Genomic DNA, 27,650 nt, shown 5'->3' with positions numbered 1-27,650 from the left:
AACAGCCATCGGGAGGGATGTCGTGGGGTGTGTCAAAATGGTAAACAGCAGTGTGGCAGTTTTCAATTTTGCAGTGCTGCAGTACGTGTTAGCTTTTTATTTTTTATTCACTTATTAAATTTTTTTTTTTTTTGAGACGGTCTCACTGTGTCACCCAGGCTGGAGTGCTGTGACGTGATCTCAGCTGACTGCAACCTCTGCCTCCCAGGTTCGAGGGATTCTTCTGCCTCAGCTCCCCAGTAACTGGGATTACAGGTGCAGGCCACCATGCCTGGCTCATGTTTATATTTTTATATTTCACCGTGTTGGCCAGGCTGGTCTCAAATTCCTGACCTCAGGTGATCCCCCCACCTCAGCCTCCTGAAGTGCTGGGATTACAGGCGTGAGCCACCACACCGGCCTATGTCATGTTTTTAAACTTGCAAGTTGTTGCAATACTCATTCTAAAATACCTAATTTTATACCCAATTTTGTATTTATTATTATAATATGTAATATATATATACACACAATACATTTTTTCATAAATTTATAAAGGGCTACCAAATCCTATAGGCTTCAGGCACAAAGGCACCTGCATCTACCCAGAGTTGATTTTTCTGGATTATTCTGTCCATGAAAGACCATACACATGTCATCAGAGGAGGATCTTCTCATACAAAGCTCTGCTGTTTCTGGGCTGGCTCAGCTGGAAGAGATGGGGGAGGGAATAGGTTTGGGTTTGGAGGCAAAGTTTTAAGAGACAGCTGTGTGCTGTGTCCTCGCAGGCTGGTGTGTTGACATCTCAAAGCACAGAGAGACTGGGCTCTGGACACGGCTCGGAGATGCCTCAGTCAAAGGAAGAGCTGGAAGAGGTTCATTCTCTTTGGGGCAGCCGTGAGCCTCGCTAGGAGGCCTCCGGGCAGGAAGTCCAGGGAAATGGTGGTTGTCCTGTGCGTGCGTCCAGGACCCTCAGCTCTCATCTTTGGGATCTCAGGGGCAAGGTGGCTTCACTTGTTATTTCTTGCTGTAAGCGGGATTATATGAAAACACCTAATCTAACACCGTCAGGGTGACAGCTTTTCCACAAAAGCAAGTCTTCAGATACCTGAAGTCAAGCCTTCAAAGTAAAAGTAAAACCAAAGGGTTTTACTTTGTATCCTTTTAATGGAAGTGCACCTAAAGTGGCCAGGCGTGGTGGCTCACGCCTGTAATCCCAGCACTTTGGGAGGCTGAGGCGAGTGGATCACCTGAGATTAGGAGTTCAAGACCAGCCTGGCCAACATGGCAAAACCCCATCTCTACTAAAAATATGAAAATTAGCTGGGTTTGATGGTGGACGCCCGTAATCCCACCTAGTCAGTAGGCTGAGGCAGGAGAATTGCTTAAACTTGGGAGGCGGAGGTTGCAGTGAGCTGAGATTGCGCCATTGCACTCCAGCCTGGCAACAGGACGAGACTCCATCTCTTAAAAACAAAACAAAACCTCATGTCAAATGCAGCATGGACCGGGCTCAGGTGCGCGCGGTTCGTGTGCACGCGTGTGTCCCTGTGTGCCTGCACGCGCATGGGCCTTCCTGTGTCTGAAATCCCTTTCCCAGGATGTCCTGGAGTCCGGGGCCCCACACGGGGCCGGGTCAGCGCGCGCCGTCAGAGTCCCCACGCCAGCCGTCCCTCCGACTGGCACCTGCCCCCGGCCCCGCCGCCCCCGTGCGCAAACCCCGTGTCGTCCTCACTGGCCGCTGGGCCCGTGGGAAGCCGGCCGGGCCTGTGACCCGCGCCCGGGCCGAGGGACGGACCTGCGTCCGCTGCGTGGGAGGTGCTCCGGTTCCCTTCAGGGAGCTCAGTCCCGGCGCCCGTGGAGGTGCGCGTACCCCCGGCTCCTTTCCCTGCATCCCGGGCGCAGGGCCGAGGGGACGCCGGGCTCGGGCGCGACCGGGAGCAGGACCAACGTGGGGAGCGCGCGGAGAGCCCGCTCAAGGCCGCCCCTCCCTCCCGCCGCCAGGGGTCACGCGCCGCGCGGTCCCCGCCCCGCCCCGCAGCGTCTGGGCCAGGGCTTCCCAGCGGCGAGTCCTGGGTCCCGCGCCCCATGGAGCAGCTGCTGCGCGCCGAGCTCCGCACCGCGACACTGCAGGCCTTCGGCAGCCCCGGCGGCGGCTGCATCAGCGAGGGCTGAGCCTATGACAAGGACGCAGGCCCCGTGTTCGTCAAAGTCAACCGCAGGACGCAGGTGCTGGCCCGTGGGCTCCGCGGGGCTCCACGCCGCCTGGGGAGGCGGAGGGGTCGGGCAGGCGCATTTCCCAGGGCTGGGCCTGGTGGGGTCAGCTTCGGCGCTAGGGGGCTGGCACCTGCTGGGAGCGCGGCTCCAGCGTTCTCTGAAGGTTTCGGCACCACCATTGCCTTCCTTCGGCCTCCATGCACAGCGCACAGGCTTCTGGGGGTGGTTTTAATTTTTCTATCCGTCAAGCATGCAGGGAGGTGAGGCTTGGGGTCCCGGGCCCAGCTCTGGGCCGCCCCTCACAGCCCACGGTCCTCCTGGCAGTGGGGACAAAGCAGAGACATGGCTGGACCCTGCGGGGGACCGCACGGGCCAGGCTAGCATTCTCCTTCCCACAGGCTGTGCCTGTGTTTAGCCCTGGTTTCTATCTCCTGCTGAAAATATTTCTGTTTAAGAATGTGGCCGAGCGCGGTGGCTCAAGCCTGTAATCCCAGCACTTTGGGAGGCCGAGGTGGGTGGATCGCGAGGTCAAGAGATCGAGACCATCCTGGTCAACATGGTGAAACCCCGTCTCTACTGATACAAAAAAAAAAAAAAAATTAGTTGGGCATGGTGGCGCGTGCCTGTAATCCCAGCTACTCAGGAGGCTAAGGCAGGAGAATTGCCTGAATCCAGGAGGCAGAGGTTGCAGTGAGCCAAGATTGCGCCATTGCACTCCAGCCTGGGCAACAAGAGCGAAACTCTGTCTCAAAAATAAAAAATAAAAAAGAATGTATGGGCCAGGCGTGGTGGCTCACACCTGTAATCCCAGCACTTTGGGAGGCCAAGGTCTGGAGTTCAAGACCAGCCTGGTCAACATGGTGAAACCCTGTCCCTACTAAAAATACAAAAATTAGCCAGGCATGGTGGCACGCGCCTGTAGTCCCAGCCTGTAGTCCCAGCTACTCAGAGGCTAAGGCAGAAGAATTACTTGAACCCAGGAGGCGGAGGTTGTCTCAAAAAAAAAAAAGAGAATGTATGGAAAATGTTAGCACAAGTGGAGAAAGTTAGCTTAATCCTTGAGGGCAGGCAGGCGGGGAAAAGCAGGCCTGGGCACCCTCCCGGCCCAAGTGGGCTCAGGAGGCTCTGCCGCTCTGGTGGGGGAGGCTCTGAGGGGCTGCAGGGGTCCTGGTGGGGAGTGCTGGCAGGAGGAACCCAGAGCCATGCAGCCTGGGCGTGGGATCAGATCCTCCTGCATTGCCTGCTCTGCTGGCTCAGGGCCCGAATCCCTCAAAGTGAGGAGTCCCACTCACTGGGAAGCGGTTTTTGGTTCAGGCTTCCCACGGGGCCTGGGAAACTTCCTCAGCTGGTCCTGAAAGCTCTGCAGGGTGAGACCCCGCCTTTCCTCCTGCCCCTCGAAGGCCCTGCACACAGTAGGTGCTCAGTCCGTGCACGAGAGCAGGTGATGCTGGGGCCCCTGGGGCTTAGCAGCCTGAAACCCAGGAGTCCTCTGCCTGGTCATGTGGGGCTTGCTCTGGGAGCAGGGCTGGGGTGTACCACTGCCCTCCCAGCTGTGGACGCTCACACCCACCCGAGGTTCAGGCTGGCACGGGCTGCCAGGCTGGGGAGGCTGTACCTGGCTTCCCCTGGGGTACTTTGAAGTCAAGGGTGTTCTTTTCCTGTGTGACAGTAGATGCTTTGGTCTCATTCATGAGGTTTAATTTTTTTAAACGTGCAATCCTACACTTTGGGAGGCCGAGGCAGGCAGATCACATGGGGCCAGGAGTTCTAGACAGCCTGGCCAACATGGTGAAACCCCATCTCTAGTAAAAATACAAAAAAACAGCGGGATGTGGTGGCAGGCACCTGTAATTCCAGATACTCGGGGGGCCTGAGGCAAGAGAATCATTCGAACTCAGGAGGTGGAGGCTGCAGTGAGCCGAGATCACGGCATTGTACCGCAGCTGCATAACAAAGTGAGACTCTGTCTCAAAACAAACAAACAAATACACAATTCTAGAGGCCGAGGTATTCACAGACCACACTGATCAATTATTTCAACCAGTGTGTAGTGTACATAAGCTGCAAGTTCACCTAACTCAAAATTGGGATGTTAGAGGGGACATTTCAGAAACAGGAAGGCCGGGTCTCATGGGAGGTGCTGGGGGTGGGTGGGGTGCGTGGCGCCTTTTAGCTTCCCAGCCCCTGTTGGGTGCATGTCAATCGTAGGATGGGCCCAGCCCCCTTCATCCCTGCCCAAAGTATGTGCCCAAGTCAGCTCCACAGCTCTGCTATGGCTGCTCCACCCTAAGAGGCAGCAAGGAAGCTGGGTAACCCGGGGTCCAGCTCCGGACCCTCGGTTAACTCACACCTCCCACGCCCCTAGCGCTCCATGGCAGCCCCCCGTGGCCTGTGCTTCCTCCTCTCACAGCAGCCTGCAGACCCCACACCCCTCAGGCCCCAGGCTCGGCCTCAGCCTTGCAGCCTCTCCTCTCCAACGGGGGCCCCTTTGCACTCTGCCCTCCACAGTGGATGCAGCTCCCAGCTGGTATCAGAGACTGAAGGTCCCTGTGGTTCCCATGTGGTGGCTTCCATCAAGGGCCCAGTGAGCAGAGGCCCTGGCTGAGTCAACAAGGCTGACGAGGCTCATAGCTATTCTGGATGCAGGCCTGGCAGATGTTTGAGGGGGAGGTGGCAAGCCTGGAGGCCCTCTGGAGCACGGGCCTGGTGCAGGTGCCGAGGCCCATGAAGGTCATCGACTTGCCAGGAGGTGGGGCTGCCTTTGTGATGGAGCAATTGAAGATGAGGAGCTTGAGCAGGTGAGTGTGTGTGAGAGACCCATATGCACACATGTGTACAGGCAGAGAGAGACAGAGAGACACAGAGAGAGACAGAGATAGGGACAGAGATGAGGAGGGAGACAGAGAATCAGGGAGCAGCCTCTGGCTGAGCGGTCCACACAACTGCCCAGTTATCAGAGGCAGGGCCAAGAGTTCCACCCTGCCATTCTCAATGCAGATAAAAAGTTGCTGCTTTCTGGTATGTGACTGTTTTTTTTAGATTAGTTTGGCTGTAATGAGGCTGCATAAAATAAGTTTTTTTTTTTTGAAACACAGTCTCACTCTGTTGCCCAGGTTAGAGTGCAGTGGCACAATCTCAGCTCACTGCAACCTCTGCCTCCGGGGTTCAAGTGATTCTCCCACCTCAGCTTCCTGAGTAGCTGGGATTACAGGTGACTGCCACCACACCTGGCTAATTTTTATATTTTTAGTAGAGATGGGATTTCACCATGTTGGCCAGGCTGGTCTCAAACTCCTGACCTCAAGGGATCCACGCACCTTGGACTCCCAAAGTGCTGGTGGCACAGGCATGAGCTGCCACACCTGGTCAAAATAAGTATATTTGAACCTGTCATTTGCTTTGTACTTTATTTTTATCTTATGTTTTTTCAGAGACATAGTCTTGCTCTGTTGCCCAGGCTGGAGTGAAATGGCGTGATCTTGGCTCGCTGCAACCTCCGCCTCCTGGGTTCAAGCAATTCTCCTGCCTCAGCCTCCTGAGTAGCTGGGATTACAGGTGCATGCCACCACACCCAGCTAATTTTTGTATTTTTACTAGAAATGGGGTTTCACCATGTTGGCCAGGATGGTCTTGATCTCTTGACCTTGTGATCTGCCTGCCTTGGCCTCTGAAAGTGCTAGGATTATAGGTGTGAGCCACTGTGCCTGGCCAAGAGTGGAAAGTAGTTTTTAATATATTTAAAACATTTCTCAAAATGGAACAAATTGGATGATGTTATTTTTTATTTGTTATTTTAATTAGCTGCATTTCTTCTTTCCTCAGTCAAGCATCAAAACTTGGAGACCAGATGGCAGATTTGCACCTTTACAACCAGAAGCTCAGGGAGAAGTTGAAGAAGGAGGAGAACACAGTGGGTATGTTCAGATTGCTTTTGGATACCCTTGACCCAGCCACATTGTCTATCCTAGATTGGTGCTCATGGTACTTCTTGGTGGCATTTTAATAATAGGCTGAGTTGTATACCATCTCTCTTTACACTACAGTATGAAAATGAGATTATTAAATAAGAATTTTGATGGAGCTGATAACCTAGTAGAATTGGCACATGACCCCTTTTATACCTAGCCCTCCTGTCTGGTGTGCTTGAGGTAATAACCACCCCTTTTATACCCAGCCTTGCTGTCCAGTGTGCTTGAGGTGGGAGTGTCCTGGCAGATCCATATGTTGACTAATTGCTGTTGCATGTAGTACATCCTCAGACCACCCATATTGTAGCATGTGCAGCCCAGGCTTCTACTGATGCTATGCTGAGGTCTGGCATTTAAGAGAAAGACAAATGCCTCCTTCAAGGCAAAGATCTCTGTCAACAGGCTGAAGAAGTGACGGTGCTGAGCCTCAGTATGTGACCAAGTTTGGCTTCCACATGGTGACATGCTGCGGCTTCATCCCACAGGTGAGTGCCTGGGTGAGAGTGTTCCCTGATGCTCTAATGCTGGTCACCCACCCTTTACATGTGACAGAATGCAGTCCCCTAGGCACCAGTAAGATTGACTACCTGATTTCTGAAAGCAGAGTACAAGCTGTGATACCTGGAATGGGGAGAGCAGATGCTGAGGGTCACTGAGCTGAGCTGGGCAGGCTCATGGGACATGCTGAGGCAGGCAGATTGGCATTCCAAGCAGAGGCAGCTGTGGAACCTCTGAGTGCAAAGGTTGTGTTGCACAAGGCTCCTGATGAGTCTGAGGGACTGGAGACAGTGGGTGACAGGTCGTGTGCAGAGTCAGGGCTTAAGTACTGATTACTCAGCTCCTCTCCTGTGGCCTTTACAAATTATTACTTATTTAGATACAATTGAGATATAATTCACATAAGAGCCACCATTTTAAAGGGTAGAATTAATTGGTTTTAGTACATTCGCAAGGGTGTGCAACCATCATCGCTGTTTAATTCCAGAACATCTTCATTATCCTACAGCAGAACCCATTAGCAGTCACCCCCTATATCCCCCTTCCCTGGCAACCTCTAACGTCCTTTCTATCTCTTCTAATTGACCTATTCTGGATATTTCATATGACTGGAATCACATAATATGTGACCTTTTGTGCCTGGCTTCTTTCACTAAGCATTATGTTTCAAGGTTCTTCCGTGTTGTAGCAGGTATTAGAATGCTATTCTCTTATGGCCGAATAATATTCCATTGTATGGCTAGGCCACATTTTTGCTTATGTATTCCTTTTTATGGCTGAATAATACCAAGGCCGCTTGAACCATCATCTCTGAAACCTGTGAAATTCCAAAGAAGGCTTTGGACAGCCCACCTGTCCTGTGCTTCCCTCAAAGAAGCCATTATGGGGTCATATTTTGGTTTCATTAGGGACACAGTGCCCATTACATAAGACCTAGTCCGGTTTAAAGTTACTGCTTCCTGAAGAGAGGATGCTTTCAAATCTGTGTCCTCATCGAAGCCTGTCCTGACTAGTTGGGTCCCTGCGGATAATGACCAAGCTCTCCCTGGTGTGGGTGGAGGGAGATTCTCCCAGCTGGAGGCCACTTGGGGCAAGATCCTTATGATGCCCAAGCAGATTTAGGGTTCCCAGCCAACAGGCAGTCCTCATATCTGGGCTCACTAGAACTGCATATGGAGTCTACCAGATTTACCAAGACCCCCGAGATCTCAGCCACAGTGGGATCCCCTGGGGTCACACAGCTGCCTAGAGTCAGTGAGCAGCACTGCCTTCATCATCAGGTGAGCTGTGGATGCTGAGGTCAAGGGCTGCAAGTGTGGGGTCTCTGGGACTTGGCTGGCCCAGCAGAGTGGTGTTTCAAAGAAATGAAGTGAAATCTTACCCAGAGCCTCTGTGTGTGAAGCAGATGAGAAGGCGACTGCCGTTTGGAGCACAGGTAGCCCCTCAACACCCCTTTGGATTCCAGGATCAAGGAGCCACCTCAGATCAGCTGCCACCTGGCTAGGAAGGGTGAGGGGCTAGGGAGGGCACCTGCCCTGCTTCCTGCACGTAGTGCCTCGGACAGCACCAGGTTCCGGAGGCTTCCCACTTCTTGGGAGGGCTGAATGGGTCCTGGGGCGTGTGTGCTGCCTCCATTTGGGGGGCATTGCTGAACGGTGGGCTCCTCAGACACCGGAGGCACTGAGGCCCGCTGGGGCCACCAGCTGGGTCGGCTGCAATGATGGCCGCATGCTCCGTACACTGCCACATACCAGGCATCATTCTAAGCGCTTCATCAGACTAAACTCACCCACTAGCCCTAGCAGGTAACCAGGCAGGTGATGTCATTGATCTGTGTTATAGACGAGGAAACTGATGTGCAGGGTGACACTCCCGAGACTGTGGAGCTCGTCACTGGGGCAGCTGAGCTTTGGTTCTCCATCTGGCTCCAGAGCACAGGCCTGACCATGACACAGCCCTGCCTGTCCCTCTGTCAAGGGGAGGCCTGGCCACTGGGACCAGCTGTGCACCCTGGTGGCACCTTTCCTGGGTCGCTGGATCACAGCCCCTCTGTTCAGGTAGCGGGACTGGGCTGCCCCATGCTGGTCCCCTGCTCCCAGCACTAGCTCTGGGTGTCTTCTCAAGAGATGACAGAGCTCAGACGCTGGGAGCTTGGGCAGATACATGGGAAATGGCTGGAGGCGGCAGGGTGCCCATGTGAGCTGGGGTCTGACAGCCAGGCTGTGGGGAGGGGGCCTTTCCATCCCGCTCTTGATGTGCACACAGCACCCGGGAGTGAGCCCCAGGCCGAGTCACCACAGCACCTACGTGCAGGGAGAGCCTCGATGGTGTGGGCCCTCGACCAGGGTGGTCCTCCCTGTAAGACTCCTCTGAGGAGTTTTACAAAATAACCCTCTGTACAAAAAAAGTTTTGCATTTTTCTCTGTTTTGAGGTGTAATTGCCATAAATTGCACCCATTTAAAACACATAATTTGGTGCATTTTGACATGTTTGTACCTGTGAACCTCTTGCCACAGTCAAGGTGCGTATACTGATGACCCTGCGCCTGGGCAACCACTTGTCTCCTGTCACTGTGGTTAGTTTGCATCTTGTGGAATTTAACATAAATAGAATCGTACAGCATGTGGTCTCCGTCTGGCTGCTTTCACTCGGCATAATCATTCTGACATTTATCCGTGTCTGAAATTCTTGGACGTTCATCCTTCACACACATCCCTGGTGCATGTGTCAAAAGTCCATCCCATTGTACAGATATTACACAGCCCATTTATCCCTCCACGTGTGGATGGACTTCCAGGTCATTCCCAGCTTTTGGTTATACAAAAATAAAGCTGCTGTGAACCTTTGTGTACAAATCTTTGGACAAATGCTTCCACTTATCTTAGGTGAATACTTAGGGTGGGAACGACCGTGTCATAGGGTGGATTCATACTTAACTCTTTAAGAAACTACCAAACTTGGCCTGGTGCAGTCGCTCACGCCTGTAATTCAGCAGGTGAAACCTCGTCTCTACTAAAGATACAAAAAATTAGTCAGGCGGGGTGGCAGGCGCCTGTAGTCCCAGCCACTCGGGAGGCTGAGGCAGGAGAAACACTTGAACCTGGGAGGTGGGGAGGCTGCAGTGAGCTGAGACCGCACCACTGCACTCCAGCCTGAGTCTGGGCAACAAGAACAAAACTCAGTCTCAAAAAAAAAAAAGTCCTTATCTTTTTTTTTTTTTGAAATGGAGTTTCGCTCTGTTGAACAGGCTGGAGTGCAGTGGCACAATCTTGGCTCACTGCAGCCTCTGCCTCCTGGGTTCAAGCGATTCTCCTGTCTCAGCCTCCTGAATAGCTGGGACTACAGGTGCCTGCCACCATGCCCGGCTAATTTTTGTATGTTTTTTCTTTGAGACAGTCTGGCTTTATTGTCTAGGTTGGAGTGCAGTGGTGAGATCTGGCTCACTACAACCTTTTGTCCCTTGAGTTGAAGTGATTCTCCTGCCTCAGCCTCCTGAGTAGCTGGGATTCCAGGTTTGCGCCACCATGCTCAGCTAATTTTTTGTATTTTTTATAGAGACAGGGTTTCATCATGTTGGCCAGGCTGGTCTGCAACTCCTGACCTCAGGCAATCTGCCTGCCTTGGCATCCCTAAGTGCTGGGATCACAGGTGTGAGCCACTGTGCCTGGCCCTTATTATCCTTTTAATATCTGTAAAATCTGTACTGATGTCACCTCTCTCATTCCTGACACTGGTAATGTATCTTTCTTCTTTCTTCCGAGTCAGCCCAGCTAGGTGTTTATCAATTTTACTGATCACCTCAAAGGACCAACTTTTTGCACATTAATTTTCTCGTTTTTCTAACTTCTATTTCACTGATTTTAGATAAGATCTTTATTATTTCATTTTTTCGGCTTACATTAAGTTTAATGTGCTCTTCTTTTTCTGGTTGGTTAAGGTAGAAGCTGAGGTCATTAATTTGAGATCTTTGCTCACACAGACCTTTACTGCTATACATTCCCCCTTAAGTATTGCTTCAGTGGCATCTCACAAATTATCAGTTGTGTTTTTGCTGTCATTCAATTGAAAACACTTTCTAATTTCCCTTTAGAAGCCTTCCTTACACAGATTTTAGAAGTGTGCTATTTAGCTTTCAAATATTTAGGAATTCCCAGAGATTTTCCTATTGATTTCTGATTGAATTTCATTTTACTTCGCATGCTTAAATTCAGTTTGAGATTTGTGTGCAGGGAGAAAAATCTTTATTTCTCTTCTCATAGGCCACTAATCCTACTGGATTAATAATTCACCCTTATGATTTTATTTAACCCTCATTACCTCCTAGAGGCCCTTCCTCCAATACAGTTGTAGTAGGGTGATGGAGGAATGGGCTGGGGCAGCATTCAGTCCACAGCAGGATGTGGGATTTACCTACTTCTCCTGCAGTGCTGAGTTTTATGTATTTGGAGGCTGTGATGTTAGAGGTGTAGGCATTTAGGATGATCATGCGTGTCAGTCGACTTCGTGAAATGACCACACTTGGCGAGTTTCTTTGCTCTGAAATCTCCTTTGTCTTGTATCAATGCAGCCGCTCCAGCGTTCTTTTGACTGGTGTTGGCGTGGTGTATCTTTTCCATCGTTTGAAGCTATTTTTGTCATAGATGATGTATTTTTGCACGTGACTTGTTGGCTTTTGCTTTATTTTTCCCACCTGCCAATCTGTCATTTACCTGGAGTACTTACTTTTGATATTCGTGTTTAATGTGCTCAGTCAGATGCCGAGGTTTGAGTCTGTCATCTTGCGGTTTGTCTCATCCGCCCTCGGTTCCCTCTTCCCTCTTCACCTGCCTTCTTCTGGGTGGTTCTGTGTTTCTGTGTGCCCTCCTCTGCTGGCTTGCTGGCCATCCGTGATGTGTTTTTAATGGTCCCTCTACGGTTTAGGCAGCACTTGGCTCCCACCTGCAGCACTCGCCTCTTTTCCCTTGTTGCCAGGTGAATGAATGGCAGGATGACTGGCCGACCTTTTTTGCCCGGCACCGGCTCCAGGCGCAGCTGGACCTCATTGAGAAGGACTATGCTGCTGACCGAGAGGCACGAGAACTCTGGTCCTGGCTACAGGTGGGCACGGCAGTGACTTCTCTGGGCAAGGGCTGGTCCTCTCATGAGCCCACCCCATTTGTGTGGGGTCCTCTGTGAAACTGAGCTGGAGCAGGGAACCCTGAGCCCCGGAGCAGAGAGGGTCAAGTCAGGGGCACATGAGTGCCTGACCAGTGGCCTGACGTGGAAGCCAAAGGGGCGAGAAGTGAAGACATGCTTGGCTCCTGCCCCTCTGCCGTGCTGGGCCACCAGGTATTCAGCCTCAGGCTCTCCTCATGTGAAGCACAGGTGCTTGTAAACGGTGTCGCTGCCCGTGATGCTTTTCTAACTATAGTAACACTTGTCTGCTCCAGCCCGTTCCTCTCCCGTGGGAAGATGTGGGTACCAGATGCCCCAGCGACTGATTTCAACACGTAACTCTCGGCCAGGTGCAGTGGCTCACGCCTGTAATTACAGCACTTTCAGAGACTGAGGCAGGCGGTTCACTTGAGGTCACGAGTTTGAGACTGGCCTGGCCAATGTGGTGAAACCCAGTCTCTACTAAAAATACAAAAATGAACCAGGCATGGTGGTGTGAGCCTATAATGCCAGCTACTCGGGAGGCTGAGGCAGGAGAATCGCTTGAACCCAGGAGGTGGAGGTTGCAGTGAGCCAAGATGGCGCCACTGCACTCCAGCCTGGTGACAGAGTGAGACTGTCTCCATGATTGATTGACATCAATCAATACATGCCAAACAAAGCCTGCAGACACACATGTGAAGTGAAATAAAAGTGGAGGGAGTTTGCTAAGGTGGCCATCACTGTTCCTATCTGCGGATGGATCAGACTGACCTTGGAGGGGCTCCCGTGTGGAAGTCAGTCGTTAGTATGCGGAGCTTCTAGACCTAAGTTAGGAGGAAATCCTGTTAGACAAAGCTGGACTCCCTGGAGTCACGTGGCCCCGATGTCTGGGCTTGGCAAGCAGTGCTGGGTCCGACTGGAACCAGCTCACTGGGGCCTCAGCCTTATTGCCAAGGAGGTGGTGAGGCCGCGGCTCCCCCAGGCCGGCGGTAACTGCGGCCATTGCTCTCCTAGGTGAAGATCCCGGATCTGTTTTGTGGCCTGGAGATTGTCCCTGCCTTGCTCCATGGGGATATCTGGTCGGGAAACGTGGCTGAGGACGACGCAGGGCCCATTATTTACGACCCGGCTTCCTTCTAAGGCCATTCCGAGTTTGAACTGGCAATCGCCTTGATGTTTGGGGGGGTTCCCAAATCCTCCTTCACCTCGTACCACTGGAAGATTCCCCAAGGCTCCCGGCTTCGACCAGCGGCTGCTGCTCTACCAGCTCTTTAACTAACTGAACCACTGGAACCACTTTGGGCGGGAGTACAGGAGCCCTTCGCTGGGCACCATGCGGAGGCTGCTCAAGTAGCGGACCCCCGCCCTGCCCCCTTCCCCCGCCCCTGCCCTTTCCCCCGCCGCTGCCCTTTCCCCAGCTCCCCTTTCCCCTCCCCTGCCCCCTTCCCCAGCCCCTGCCCCCTTTCCCCGCCGCTGCCCACGTCCCCCGTCCCCCTTCCCCAGCCCCCCTTTCTCCCGCCCCTGCCCCCCTTCCCCCTGTCCGTGTTCCCCAGTCCGCTACCTCCCGCCCCTGCCCACTTCCCCTGCCCGCCTCCCAGTCCCTCTTCCCTCTGCTCCCCGCCCCCTCGCAGATGCAGGGGGACAATAAAGTCCACAGCGGGCCTCGGCTGGCATCCCGCGTCTCCGTGCTCCGCGCGTGGGGTTGCTTTCAGGCGAGCGGGCGCGGACGTTTTTGCGGTGATTCAAGAGAAACGCACGCGGACCCGGTCGCCGAGACCAAAGTCGGCGCAGCGCCCATCGCGGCCTCCGGGACCTGCTCCCGCTCTGGGGCGCGCCACGGCTCGGCGAGGGGTCCGCGGGGTCCGCGAGTCCCAGCGCGGCTGGAATGGGCGTCAGGGCGGACGGCACTGAGCGGGAGGTCCCGGGGCGCCCCGTCCCCCGCCCACGCGTGCTCAAGCCCCGCCCCTTCCCCGCGAGCCGAGCTCCGGCCTCCACTCCGCCATCCATCGGCCCCACCCAGCAGCCCCATCCCCTGCCCCGCCGGCCACGCCTCAGGCTCCACCCCCTGTCCCGCCCCGCCCGCCACGCCTCAGGCTCCATCCCCTGACCCGCCCCGCCCTCCGCTCCTCAGGCTCCACCTCTGTCCCGCCCCGCCCTCCGCGCCTCAGGCTCCACCCCCTGTCCCACCCCGCCCTCTGCGCCTCAGGCCCAGCCGAGCGGTTGGGGCTCCACTCGCGCCCAGTGGGGGCCGCAGCGCGCTCTTCCAACGCCTTCGAGCCCCGCCTCTGCTCGAGCCCAGCCGGGCACGGCGCCGTCTCGCGCGCGGTATTTTGGCGGCCGGCGCGTTCCGTAGCGAGGCCGGCGAGCGGGGTTGGAGGTCGCGGGGCGGGGCCGCGTCCCTTGCCGCCTCGGCGGGCGCCTCCTCCTCTTCCCTCATGCTTCAGCCCCGGCGCTCACGCTCCAGCGGAGTCGGAGCCGCGAGCCCGTGAGGCGGCGGCGCGCGGGGTCCGCAGGCCGCCGACATGGCCCTGAGCGACGAGCCGGCCGCGGGCGACCCCGAGGAGGAGGCGGAGAACGTGGGGCTGGCCGGCGGTGCGGCGCTGGCAGCGTTCGGCGAGAGCGCGGAGACCCGGGCGCTACTGGGCCGCCTGCGGGAGGTGCGCGGCGGCGGGAAGGCGCACGAGGTGGCCCTGCAGCGGTTCCGCGGTGCGTGGGCGGGGCATGCGCGCTTCCTGCCTCGCCGGGGCGGTTTCCCGGGCGGGGATCCCCGGCCGCTGTAAGGGCTGCCCGTACGCGGTCCCGCGGGCCGTGGCCTCCGCGGCGCGGCGTCGGGTGCACGGAGCGGGCACGCGCCACTCTCGGGGGCCCGTGGCGCGCCGGGCGGCAGGTCAGCCCCGCAGGGTGGACTTCCAGGCCGGCTCCCTCGAGCCGGCTTCTTGTGGGCGTTGCGTGGACGGGAGGAGTGAGAGGAGGACGCGGGGACCAAACCTGCTGCAGACAAAGGCTACGGGTTCCGGGGAGGCCGCGTGGAGCGCGCCGGCGGGTCCGTGCGTCTGCGGCGGTGCGGGGTGTGCGGCTGTGCTGGGGTGTGGGGTGTGCGGCGATGCGGGGTGTACGGCGGTGCGGGGTGTGCGGTGGTGTGAGGGATGCGGGGTGTGCAGTGTTACGAGGGGTGCTGGGGTGCGGGGTGGGCGGCAGTGCGGGGATTGCGGGGTGGGCGGGGGTGCGTCGGTGCGGGGGTGCGGCGGTGGGGGTGGTGCGGGGTGTGCGGTGGTGCGGAGGGTGCGGGTTTGCAGGGTGTGCGGCGGGGCGGAGTGTGCAGGGGTGCGGGTGTGTGAGGGGTGCGGCGGGGCGGGGGGTGCGGGGGTGCGGCGGTGCGGGTTTGCGGAGTTGCGGGGGGTGCGGCGGTGCGGGGGGTGCCGCGGTGCGGGGTGTGCGTGGTGTGCAGGGGTGTGCGGGGGGTGCGGCGGTGCGAGGTGTCCGGGGGTGCGAGGTGTGCGTGGTGTGCGGGGTGTTCGTCCTTCCGTGAGCCTCACTTTTCCGGGTTCAGACCCGCTTTGTAGCCGTTCATAACGGTTATTTCCAAGCAAGTGCTTAGGGTCTCGTGGTTAGTGACACAGGGTTTTGTGATGCAGTAAGCTCATCTCTGTGGGCTCTTCGATAGGAGGAGCTTCTGCGTAATGTGGCCTTCCTCGGTTCGGAGTGACAGCGCTCTGATTTAGGAGTCAGGCGGGTGGGGGCCTGTGGGCGAGTGTGGGCTTGGGCGTCAGGTGCCCCTGCCTGAGTACCTGATACTTGCCTGGGGTCGATAACGGTATCTCTCGCAGGACTGTTCGGGGGTGAGGGACCCTCATTCAGGAACCAGGGAAGCCAGAGTTCTCGTTCCTGCTGTAACAGCCCAATGGGTTCCTTTTTTCACTTTTTTTTTTTTTTTTCGAGATGGAATCTCGCCCTATCGCCCAGGCTGGAGTGCAGTGGCGCGATCTCGGCTCACTGCAACCTCTGCCTCCTGGGTTTAAGCAATTCTCCTGTCTCAGCCTCCGGAATAGTTGGGATTGCAGGTGCACGCCAGCATGACCAGCTAACTTTGTATTTTTGGTAGAGGGGGTTTTGCCATGTTGGTCTGGCTGATCTTAAACTCCTGACTGAAGTGATCGCCCGCCTCAGCCTCCCAAAGTGCTGGGGTTACAGGCGTGAGCCACCGCGCCCGGCCGGAATGGGTTCTTGCAGGCTGCCCTGATAGAGCCCATTTGTCAAGACTGGGGAATTGCAGTGGGGAGTTTAATTCACACAGAGCTGTTTGAAAGGGAGACTGGAGTCTTATTAATACTGAGATCAGTCTCCCTGAGAATTTGGGGGCCAGGATTTTTTAGAGGCAATCTGGGGGAAAGGGCAGGGATGGCTGCTGATTGGTTAGGGGTGTGCAATCATAGGGAGTCGGAAATGATCCTGTGTGCTGAATAGCTTCTGGGCGGGGCTCCAAGAGCAGTGGGCGGGTCCAGGTGGAGCCTTCTTGGGTCGGTGGAGCCTGGTGGATGCTAGTGTAGGTGTCAGACATGTAAACAATCTGAAAACATATCTCTAAAGACCAGTCTCAGGTTCTGCAACAGTGGTGTGGCCTGCAGGAGTACCTGGGGAACTTGCATGTCTTGTGACCCCAGGAATAATGGCGGCAGTTGTTTATGTTACACCTTAGCGGAATTCAGGCTCCTCCTCCTCCTAGCCTGGTGGCCTCTCATGAGCTTTACAAAGGCAGTTGAGTTTTGGGGAAGGGCTCTTACCATTTAAACTACAAAGTAAATGTCTCCCAAAGGTAGCATGGCAGCTTGAAGACTAAAGGCATGAGGAGATTGGCTGGATCAAATCTCCCCCATTGCCATAATTTTCTCACTGATCTAATTTTTGCAAGGGCAGTTTTGCTGGGAAGCAGTGAGTGTGTTCAGATGTGGAAGTGGGAGCTGTTGGATTGGACAGAAGCAGTCAGCTGCTGAGAGGAGTGGAGAGCAGGTGGCTCAGGGTCAGGGAGGTTGTGGAGTCGTGCATCGGAAGAGTTGGCAGGGCTGTGGAAGGGAGCAGTGCCTGGATATGTAAACCAGAAAGTATCTGAGACAAGTCTCAGTAAGTTTAGAAGCTTCTTTTGCCAAGGTTAAGGACTGCCCGTGAGGCATTCTCAGGAGGTCGCATGTCCCCAAGGAAGTCAGGCTGCAGCTTAGTTTTACATGTTTTAGGGAGACATGAGACATCAGTCAGTACATGTTAGATGTACATTGGTCTAGTCAGAAAAGGCGGGACGTCTTGGGTGGGAGGGCTTCCAAGTCATAGGTGGATTCAAATATTTTACGATTGGTAATTGGTTGAATCCAAGGAAGGGATTGTCTAGGTTACGATAAATTGTGGAGACCAAGGTTCTTGTTATGCAGATGAAGCTTCCAGTTAGCTGGTTTCAGAGAGAATAGATTATAAATGCTTTTTATCAGACTAAAAAGGTACCAGACTTAGTTAATTCTCTCCTGGATTAGGGAAAAGACCCAGAAAGGAAAGGGATTTTCTACAGAATGTAGCTTTTGCCTACAGGAGACAACTTTGCAGGGCCATTTCGAAGTATGTCAAAGAAATATATTTTAGGGAAAAATTGTTTGATTTCTTTCGGGGCGTACTGTCTGGCATGTGGTGCTGTACTAGAGTCAGGCTGGAACTTGGTGACTTACTGTTACTGAAGTATTTTAATGCTAGTACTCATCAGCTGTGCCTGAGTTCCAACGGGAGGAGGGTTTAATGAAGCCTGTCCAACACCCCCGCCAACTCCCTTCCCATCGTGAGGCCTGAACTAATTTTTCAGGTTAAGTTTGGCGTGCCCTTGGCCAAGTGGAAGGGTCCATTACATGGCTGGGGGGCTGAGAATTTTGTTTTTACAGGCGTGGTTGGCAGGGGAGTGTGAGAGGAGTGCCAGGGATGTGTGTCTCACAAGGGCAGCATTAAGCTTGGCCCTTAATGGCTGGCAGAGGCAGGGGAGAGTGAAGGAGGGGAGAGGCGAGGAGGGGAGAGGCGAGGAGGGGAGAGGCGAGGAGGGGACTGTTAGGAAGAGGATAGAGGAGGTGGGAGAAGAGGACACGAAAAATAGACGTGCCAGGCAAACAAACTGCACGTGACTGGGACACGGTGGCCCTTGAAAGGCCACAGGGAGTTGGGGCATTCCCTCCAGGTGACCTACGTGGCCTCTGTTAGTGAGAGGGGAGGTGTGCTCCTGAGAGCAGCATAGGCTGGGGAAGAGATGGAGCTGTTCTGTGGAAGCTAGCAAGGGAAAATGGGGTTTCTGAGGCTCATGGGCATGTTTGGCCTAATGATAATTAATTTTCATGTTATATTTGTTTTTAGGAATAATGAACAAATATGAGGAGCAGCCTCATCTGTTGGACCCACACCTAGGTAAGAATAAAAGCTGCTGATTTTGATCATTTAATTATGGATGACCACAGAGTCCTCGGTGTATGGTGCTAGCACATGCATGTGCTTTGCCAGGATAAAGTGCCAAGAAGTGTCCCTGTCTTGCTTGCAGGTCCCAGCTGGTTGGTTTTAGCTGACTTGGGATAGTGGCTTGAGTTCCAGATGTCACTCTAGGCTGGGGGCTCTGGGGAGATGTGTCTGAGCTACTTTCTCCTCTGCTATTTATTTATTTTTATTTCATTTTATTTTATTTTGAGATGGAGTCTCGCTCTGTCTCCTAGGCTGGAGTGTAGTGGCGCGATCTTGGCTCACTTTAACCTCCACCTCCCGAGTTCAAGTGATTCCCCTGCCTTCTCAGCCATCCAAGTAGCTGGGACTACAGGTGCGTGCCATATGCCTGGCTAATTTTTTTGCATTTTAATAGAGACCAGGTTTCACCATGTTGGCCAGGATGGTCTTGATCTCGACCTCATGATCTGCCCGCCTCTGCCTCCCACAGTGCTGGGCTGACAGGCATGTGCCACCGTGCTGTGTGGGCTGTAGGCAGCATTTCATGTGATGGAATCATACAGTGTGAAGTCTTTTGGGACTGGCTTTCACTTAGCATCATGTCTGTGAGGTTCACTGTGTGATGAAATGTTTACTTCAGTAGTTTTTCAGTTTTTTTTTTTTTAGAAATGGAGTCTTGCCTCTGTCACCAGGCTGGAGTGCAATAGCGTGATTTCGGCTCACTGCAACCTCTGCCTCGCGGGTGCAAGCAGTTCTCCTGCCTCAGCCTCCCAAGTAGCTGGAATTACAGGCGCCCACCACCACACCCAGCTAATTTTTGTATTTTTAGTAGAGACGGGGTTTCACCATGTTGGCCAGTCTGGTTTTGAACTCATAACCTCAGGTGATTCACCTGCCTCATCCTCCCAAAGTCCTGGGATTACAGACGTGAGCCATTGTGCCTGGCCAGTTGTTTCTTTTGGGTTTTCTTAACAGGTAATTAATTATATGGTTTGTAAATAATGCTACTCTTTATCCACGATTATACATTTTTATTCTTAGAAAATTTTATTGAGTTTTAACTTTATTGAGTTTAAAATTTGTCTCTTATAAAGTGCACCCATTTTAGTAAGATGTTCGAGTGTCGATAAATGTGTACACCCTGCCCTATCAAGATATGGAACATTTCCGTCATCCCAAGGAGTTACTTTATGTCCTTTTGCTGTCAGTCCCCTCACCCCAGCCCTAGGCAACCACTGTGGCTTAATGTTACTGTTGATTAGTTTTGCCTGTTCTAGAATCATTCAGTATGTGTTCTTTACTTTTTGGCTTCCATGGTTAAAGTAACATCTCTGGGACTTACCATTGTTGGAGTGTGTATCAGTAGTTTATTCCTTTTCTCTTGTGCTGATAAGCCACAATTTGTTTATTTTTTTTATCTTGACAGACATTTGAGTTGTCTCTGGTTTTTGGCTATTATTAGTAATGCTACTCGTTGGGAGGTTGAGGCAGGCGAATCATGAGGTCAGGAGATTGAGACCATCCTGGCTAACACAGTGAAAACTTGTTTCTACTAAAAATACAAAAAATTAGCTGAGCATGGTGGCACACGCCTGTAGTCCCAGCACTTTGGAGGCTGAGGCAGGAGAATCGCTTGAACCCGGGAGGTGGAGGTTGCAGTGAACCTAGATTGCTCCACTGCACTGCAGCTTGGGTGACAGAGCGAGATTCCATCTCAAAAAAAAAAAAATGCTGCTGTGAAGATGTTTATGTACAAGTCTTTGAGTAACAGGTTTTATTTTCTTTTGGGAAAACATGCAACAGTGGAATTACTGAGTTGCAGAAAGTCAATGACTCATAAAAAGTGTATGACTTGACCAGGCATGGTGGCTCACACCTGTAATCCTAGCACATTGAAAGACTGAGGCAGGTGGATTGCCTGAGCCCAGGAGTTCCGGACCAGCATGGGCAACATGGTGCAACCCCATCTCTACTGAAATGCAAAAAATTAGCTGGGTGTGGTGGCATGTGCCTCTAGTCCCAGCTACCCACAAGGCTGGGGTACGAGAATTACTTGAACACGGGAGACGGGGGTTGCAGTGAGCCAAGGTGACAGCACAAGACTGTCTCCAAAAAAAAAAAAAAAGTATGACTCATAATCACCTGCCATACCGAGCCATGAAGATTGTACTGTTGACCGTCTATGCCAACAAGGTATGAGGAGTCTAGCTGCCCTGGGTTTCTCTTCAGCACTTAGTATTATCACTCGCTCTGATTTCAGTGGGTGCGTCTCACTGTTCTCTGCATTTCCCAGATGCAATCTGCAGGTCCTTTCCATGTGTGAAGACTTGCAGCCCGGCATATGGTCTGTTTTGTTGAACGTTCCATGTGCACTTGAGAAAAATGTCTGTTCTGTTGTTGGGTAGGTTGTTCTCTAAATGTCACGTAAGTAAGGTGAGTAAGGTGGTTGATAGTGCTGTTTAGGTTTTAGTGGTTTTCTGCTCTCTTGTTCTATCACTTCCTGAGACAGGAGTGTTGAAGTTTTCAACCATTTCTCCATTCATTTCTCGCAGCTTTTTCTTTGCTTATTTTGAAGCTCTATAGATTGGTGTATGTACTTACAGAATTTTTAAGTCGTTATGATGAACGGATCCTGTATTATTATGAATTATCCTTTTTATCTCTGATAATATTACTTGTGTTGACGTTGACTTTGATAATCACAGAGCCACTCCACTCTCTCATGATTAGCGATTGGTTGGAATACCCTTTTCCTTACACTTACGTTTAACCTAGCTATGTCTTTTTGTTTGTTTTTGTTTTTTAAGGGACAGGGTTTTGGGCCAGACGTAGTGGCTCACACCTGTAATCCCAGCACTTTGGGAGGCCAAGGCAGGCGGATCACCTGAGGTCAGGAGTTTGAGACCAGCCTGGCCAACATAGTGAAAACTCCATCTCCACTAAAACTACACAAAAAAATTAGCTGGATGTAGTGGCACATGCCTGTAATCCCAGCTACTTGGGAGGCTGAGGCAGGAGAATTGCTTGAACCCAGAATGTGGAGGTTGCAGTGAGCTGAGATCACACCATTGCACACCAGCCTGGGTGGCAAAGCAAGACTGTCTCAAAAAAAAGGAACAGGATTTTGCTGTGTTGCCCAGGCTGCAGTGCAGTAGCAGGATGATAGCTCATTGCAGCCTTGAGCTCCTGGCCTCCAGTGATCCTCCCACCGTGGCCTCCCAAAGTGTTGGGAAAACAGGTGTGAGCCACCACCCCAGCCAGCCTCAGTGTCATGGTGATGTTCACCTTCATAGCACGTGTTTCGTGTGTTTTTCCCTAGAATGGATGATGAACTCGTTGTTGGACATAGTGCGAGATCAGACATCTCCAGCTTCCCTTGTACATCTGGCTTTTAAATTTCTTTACATCATCACCAAGGTAACATTTTCCATAGCACTTCAGAGTTGACAGCTACTTTCATAACATGCATGGTCCAGAGGATACCCTCCAAAAGTTATTTCTCAAGAAAGGTAGTTCTTAGACACAAGTTGTGTGTTTAATTCTGTCCCTTTTTACTGTATGTTCGGGATCAGAATTTATTGATATGAGCCCTTTGGCTGAAATAGTGTCAAGATGTTTAGCTTCTTGCATTTGAATAGATTGAAGCACCACCTAGCTAGGAAAGGAATGGGGTGGAGATGAGACGAAATCAGAAAAGCTTCTTCAAGGGAAAAGCAGGCAGGGTGCGGTGGCTCATGCCTGTAATCCCAACACTCTGGGAGGCCGAGGCAGGTGGATCACCTGTGCTCAGGAGTTCGAGACCAGCCTGACCTACATGGTGAAACTCTGTCTCTACTAAAAATACAAAAATTACCTGGGCATGGTGGCACATGCCTGTAATCCCAGCTGCTTGGGAGGCTAAGGCAGGAGAATCACTTGAACCTGAGATGTGGAGGTTGCAGTGAGCTGAGATGGTGCCAGTGCACTCCAGCCTGGGTGACAGAGCAAGACTGTGGAAATTGAGGTGTTTCTTACACTTTAATGTATAGATGAATTTCCTGGGAATCTTGCTGTGCTGTAGATTTTAAGCAAGTAGGTCCGGGGTGGGGTCGCATAGTCTGTGTTTCTTACAAGCTTGCAGGTGTTGTCTCTGCTGGCCCACAGGCTCCCTGTTGGCAGTTTTGGCCATGGGAGTACTCAACAGCCGTATCAGGTGGGGCTTGGGGTTCGTAGGGGCGACGCATTGCAGTATTTCTGTTGTCTGGTGGGAGAGTCCTTGGCCAGTAAGAGGACACTGCGGGTGGGCTGCCTGGGACACGCAGGCTTTGTGACTCCGATGTTTGAGTGTAGGATTTCTCCGGAAGGTTCATGGAAGTGAGCTTCATGGAAGTGTTAATGAATTTGGGCCTTTAAGGTTTATGGACACTTACTCCTCATAAATGTCACAGCACGGTCGTTTAAGTGAACATACTGAATGAATGATTCCTTAAATGTGGTAATGAATAACATTAACCAATTTAGGAAGAAAGGATAGCCTTATTATTATTTTTTTTAAAGCGATGGAGTCTTGTTCTGTCATTCAGGCTAGAGTGCTGTGGTGCAGTCAGCTCCCTGCTGAGAGAGTGAGGGTGCTCCTTTTTATTACAAGCTGAGAGAGTGAGGGTGCTCCTTTTTTATTACAAGCTGAGAGAGTGAGGGTGCTCCTTTTTTATTACAAGCTGAGAGAGTGAGGGTGCTCCTTTTTTATTACAAGCTGAGAGAGTGAGGGTGCTCCTTTTTATTACAAGCTGAGAGAGTGAGGGTGCTCCTTTTTATTACAAGCTGAGAGAGTGAGAGTGCTCCTTTTTTATTACATGCTGAGAGAGTGAGGGTGCTCCTTTATTACAAGCTGAGAGAGTGAGGTTCCTCCTTTTTTATTTCAACCTGAGAGAGTGAGGGTGCTCCTTTTTATTACAAGCTGAGACAGTGAGGGTGCTCCTTTTTATTACAAGCTGAGAGAGTGAGGGTGCTTCTTTTTTATTGCAAGTTGAGAGTGAGGGTGCTCCTTTTTATTACAAGCTGAGAGAGTGAGGGTGCTCCTTTTTATTACAAGCTGAGAGAGTGAGGGTGCTCCTTTTTATTACAAGCTGAGAGAGTGAGGGTGCTCCTTTATTATTACAAGCTGAGAGAGTGAGGGTGCTCCTTTTTATTACAAGCTGAGAGAGTGAGGGTGCTCCTTTTTTATTGCAAGCTGAGAGAGTGAGGGTGCTTCTTTTTATTACAAGCTGAGAGAGTGAGGGTGCTCCTTTTTATTACCAGCTGAGAGAGTGAGGGTGCTCCTTTTTATTACAAGCTGAAAGACTGAGGGTGCTCCTTTTTATTACAAGCTGAGAGAATGAGGGTGCTCCTTTTTATTACAAGCTGAGAGAGTGAGGGTGCTCCTTTTTATTACAAGCTGAGAGAGTGAGGGTGCTCCTTTTTTATTGCAAGCTGAGAGAGTGAGGGTGCTCCTTTTTATTACAAGCTGAGAGACTGAGGGTGCTCCTTTTTATTATAAGCTGAGAGAGTGAGGGTGCTCCTTTTTTATTGCAAGCTGAGAGAGTGAGAGTTCTCCTTTTTTATTGCAAGCTGAGAGAGTGAGGGTCCTCCTTTTTATTACAAGCTGAGAGAGTGAGGGTGCTCCTTTTTTATTGCAAGCTGAGAGAGTGAGGGTGCTCCTTTTTATTACAAGCTGAGAGAATGAGGATGCTCCTTTTTATTACAAGCTGAGAGAGTGAGGGTGCTCCTTTTTTATTACAAGTTGAGCGACTGAGGGTGCTCCTTTTTATTACAAGCTGAGAGAGTGAGGGTGCTCCTTTTTATTACAAGCTGAGAGAATGAGGGTGCTCCTTTTTATTACAAGCTGAGAGAGTGAGGGTGCTCCTTTTTATTACAAGCTGAGAGAGTGAGGGTGCTCCTTTTTTATTGCAAGCTGAGAGAGTGAGGGTGCTCCTTTTTATTACAAGCTGAGAGACTGAGGGTGCTCCTTTTTATTATAAGCTGAGAGAGTGAGGGTGCTCCTTTTTTATTGCAAGCTGAGAGAGTGAGAGTTCTCCTTTTTTATTGCAAGCTGAGAGAGTGAGGGTCCTCCTTTTTATTACAAGCTGAGAGAGTGAGGGTGCTCCTTTTTTATTGCAAGCTGAGAGAGTGAGGGTGCTCCTTTTTATTACAAGCTGAGAGAGTGAGGGTGCTCCTTTTTATTACAAGCTGAGAGAGTGAGGGTGCTCCTTTTTATTGCAAGCTGAGAGAGTGAGGGTGCTCCTTTTTATTACAAGCTGAGAGAGTGAGGCTGCTCCTTTTTATTACAAGCTGAGAGAGTGAGGGTGCTCCTTTTTTATTGCAAGCTGAGAGAGTGAGGGTGCTCCTTTTTATTACAAGCTGAGAGAGTGAGGGTGCTCCTTTTTATTACAAGCTGAGAGAGTGAGGGTGCTCCTTTTTATTACAAGCTGAGAGAGTGAGGGTGCTCCTTTTTATTACAAGCTGAGAGAGTGAGAGTGCTCCTTTTTTATTACATGCTGAGAGAGTGAGGGTGCTCCTTTATTACAAGTTGAGAGAGTGAGGTTCCTCCTTTTTTATTTCAACCTGAGAGAGTGAGGGTGCTCCTTTTTATTACAAGCTGAGAGAGTGAGGGTGCTCCTTTTTATTACAAGCTGAGAGAGTGAGGGTGCTCCTTTTTATTACAAGCTGAGAGAGTGAGGGTGCTCCTTTTTTATTGCAAGCTGAGAGAGTGAGGGTGCTCCTTTTTATTACAAGCTGAGAGAGTGAGGGTGCTCCTTTTTATTACAAGCTGAGAGAGTGAGGGTGCTCCTTTTTATTACAAGCTGAGAGAGTGAGAGTGCTCCTTTTTTATTACATGCTGAGAGAGTGAGGGTGCTCCTTTATTACAAGCTGAGAGAGTGAGGTTCCTCCTTTTTTATTTCAACCTGAGAGAGTGAGGGTGCTCCTTTTTATTACAAGCTGAGAGAGTGAGGGTGCTCCTTTTTATTACAAGCTGAGAGAGTGAAGGTGCTCCTTTTTTATTACAAGCTGAGAGAGTGAGGGTGCTCCTTTTTTATTACAAGTTGAGCGACTGAAGGTGCTTCTTTTTTCATTGCAAGCTGAGAGAGTGAGGGTGCTCCTTTTTATTACAAGCTGAGAGAGTGAGGGTGCTCCTTTTTTATTGCAAGCTGAGAGAGTGAGGGTGCTCCTTTTTCATTGCAAGTTGAGAGAATGAGGGTGCTCCTTTTTATTGCAAGCTGAGAGAGTGAGGGTGCTCCTTTTTATTACAAGCTGAGAGAGTGAGAGTTCTCCTTTTTTATTTCAACCTGAGAGAGTGAGGGTGCCCCTTTTTATTACAAGTTGAGAGAGTGAGGGTTCTCCCTTTTTATTGCAAGCTGAGAGAGTGAGGGTGCTCCTTTTTATTACAAGCTGATAGAGTGAGGGTGCTCCTTTTTTATTGCAAGCTGAAAGAGTGAGGGTGCTCCTTTTTTATTACAAGCTGAGAGAGTGAGTGTTCTCCTTTTTATTACAAGCTGAGAGAGTGAGTGTGCTCCTTTTTATTACAAGCTGAGAGAGTGAGGGTGCTCCTTTTTATTACAAGCTGAGAGAGTGAGGGTTCTCCTTTTTTATTGCAAGCTGAGAGAGTGTGGGTGCTCCTTTTTATTACAAACTGAGAGAGTGAGGGTTCTCCTTTTTATTACAAGCCAAGAAAGCGTACTGTTTTTTTAGTACAAGTTGAGAATTTTTTTCCATCCTTCCTTCACCTGCTCTCTCTCCTTCCCTCCCCTCCTTCCCCTCCTTCCCCTCCTTCCCCTCCTTCCCCTCCTTCCCCTCCTTCCCCTCCTTCCCCTCCCTCCCCTCGCTCCCCTCCCCTCCCTGCCTCTCCTCCCCTCCCTGCCTCTCCTCCCCTCCCCTCCCCTCCCGTCACTCCCTCTGTCTTTCTGTGTTTCTTTTTTTGAGACAGAGTTTCGCTCTTCTTGCCCAGGCTGGAGTGCAATGGCACCATTTCGGCTCACCACAACCTCCACCTCCCGGGTTCAAGTGATTCTCCTGCCTCTGCCTCCTGAGTAGCTGGGATTATAGGCATGCACTACCACACCCGGCTAATTTTGTGTTTTTAGTAGAGACGTGGTTTCTCCATGTTGGTCAGGCTGGTCTTGAACTCCTGACCTCAGGTGATCTGCCTGCCTTGGCCTCCCAAAGTTCTGGGATTACAGGCAAGAGCCACTGTGCCTGTCCTTTTTTCTTTATTCTTCAGTGTTTTTTCTTTTTATCTGGTTTTTTTTTTTTTTTTTTTTTTTTTTTACTTTCTCAAAAGGCAGTTTGTATGTTGAGAAGTGCCAGTGAAGAGAAGCTGTGATGTATTATGATTTACTTTGTTTTTTTGATGTCTGTCTCCTGAGCTAGCCAAGTTATGGCCATTTGTGTGTGGCGGGGATTCTGGAGGGATGTAGGGAGGAGCTGGTGAATGGCCTGTATTTCTGGCCCTGAGGGCGATAACATTTGAATAGCTTTAGAGTGAGCATTGAATGGCCATGGAGGGCAATGACTTTAGATAGATTGTGGCCAGTGGCCTCTGCTTTTCAAACAAGACTCATTGTTACTGTGATTTAATTTTTAGACTTGGGAAACCCGCTACATGCTTTTGCTATGGCTCTCTGTGACCTGCCTGATTCCTTTTGATTTTTCTCACCTTGACGTGAACCTCGTCACCCAGCCTGGGCAAACACGAATGTCCATAATGGACCGTATTCTCCAAATAGCAGAGGTAAATATTATGCAGATAATTAGCTGCCAGTTTGTATTCTCTATCATGTTCATGCTGTCTTGATATCAGTGTTTAACTCAGTAAGCTTTTGATATATATTTATCCAGGTGTTGTTTTTTTCAGTGAGGTGAACTCCCACGTGGTAACTTACTTTGAAACTGTGGTAATTCATGTAGGGGTTGGGTTGAATTAGTAAATCTTGTTTCTTTGTGGGTAATGCAGATACTCTGTTGAGGGTAATCATGGCAGATAAGGGGTTTAGTGGCAATGGTAAGAGAAAATAAGGCCCATTTTACATTTAGTCCTTAACATTATGTAAATAATACACATTTACTTGTAGGAAAACTAGAAAACAAAGATAGGCGAGAAAAATACTGAATTTAAGTTTATCAAATTCTGGTGCCAAGAGATAATTGTTGTTTATTTTCTTTAAACTTTTCCTGATGTAAATATTCTGCATATAAACACAGCTTATTGTATTAGTTATCTGTTGCTTCATAAATAACCCAAACTTGAATGTTGGACGCACATTTATCCTCACGTAGTTTCTGTGAGTTGGGAGTCTAGCATGGCTGAGATGGGTCCTCTGTGTCAAGCTTGCCGACAGCTGCAGTCAAAACTTGAGGTGGGCAGCCTCTGCCCCAAGCCCATTGGA

The 27,650-nt window shown here is 51.3% G+C and overlaps 1 protein-coding gene and 1 pseudogene across 12 annotated transcripts in view; both read left to right on the top strand.

Annotated features, from left to right (window-relative positions):
- The first annotated feature begins 2,067 nt into the window (after window positions 1-2,067).
- On the top strand, window positions 2,068-13,189 carry LOC105712281 (fructosamine-3-kinase-like; annotated as a pseudogene).
- Window positions 13,190-14,321: 1,132 nt separating this feature from the next.
- The window catches only part of LOC135272786 (tubulin-specific chaperone D-like), a 151,220-nt gene continuing 137,891 nt past the window's right edge, over window positions 14,322-27,650 (top strand). For 11 of the 12 annotated variants that reach the window (XR_010340750.1, XR_010340747.1, XR_010340746.1 and 8 more), the window contains exons 1-4: window positions 14,322-14,505; window positions 18,175-18,225; window positions 21,572-21,669; window positions 26,849-26,995. Coding sequence is in view for 6 of the 12 variants with exons in the window: in XM_064371439.1 (XP_064227509.1) it covers window positions 14,322-14,505; window positions 18,175-18,225; window positions 21,572-21,669; window positions 26,849-26,995 (480 nt within the window). In the remaining 6 variants the exon portion in view is untranslated. Of the gene's footprint in view, window positions 14,506-16,923; window positions 17,639-18,174; window positions 18,226-21,571; window positions 21,670-26,848; window positions 26,996-27,650 lie in introns of those variants that run through there. The other variant, XR_010340749.1, reaches the window with a different exon arrangement.

Source organism: Aotus nancymaae, unplaced genomic scaffold (assembly GCF_030222135.1).
Source record: "Aotus nancymaae isolate 86718 unplaced genomic scaffold, 86718_ANA_hifiasm-v0.15.2.pri h1tg000131l, whole genome shotgun sequence".
NCBI classification, from domain to species: Eukaryota; Metazoa; Chordata; class Mammalia; order Primates; family Aotidae; genus Aotus; species Aotus nancymaae.
This window is presented reverse-complemented; position numbering and strand designations above follow the sequence as displayed.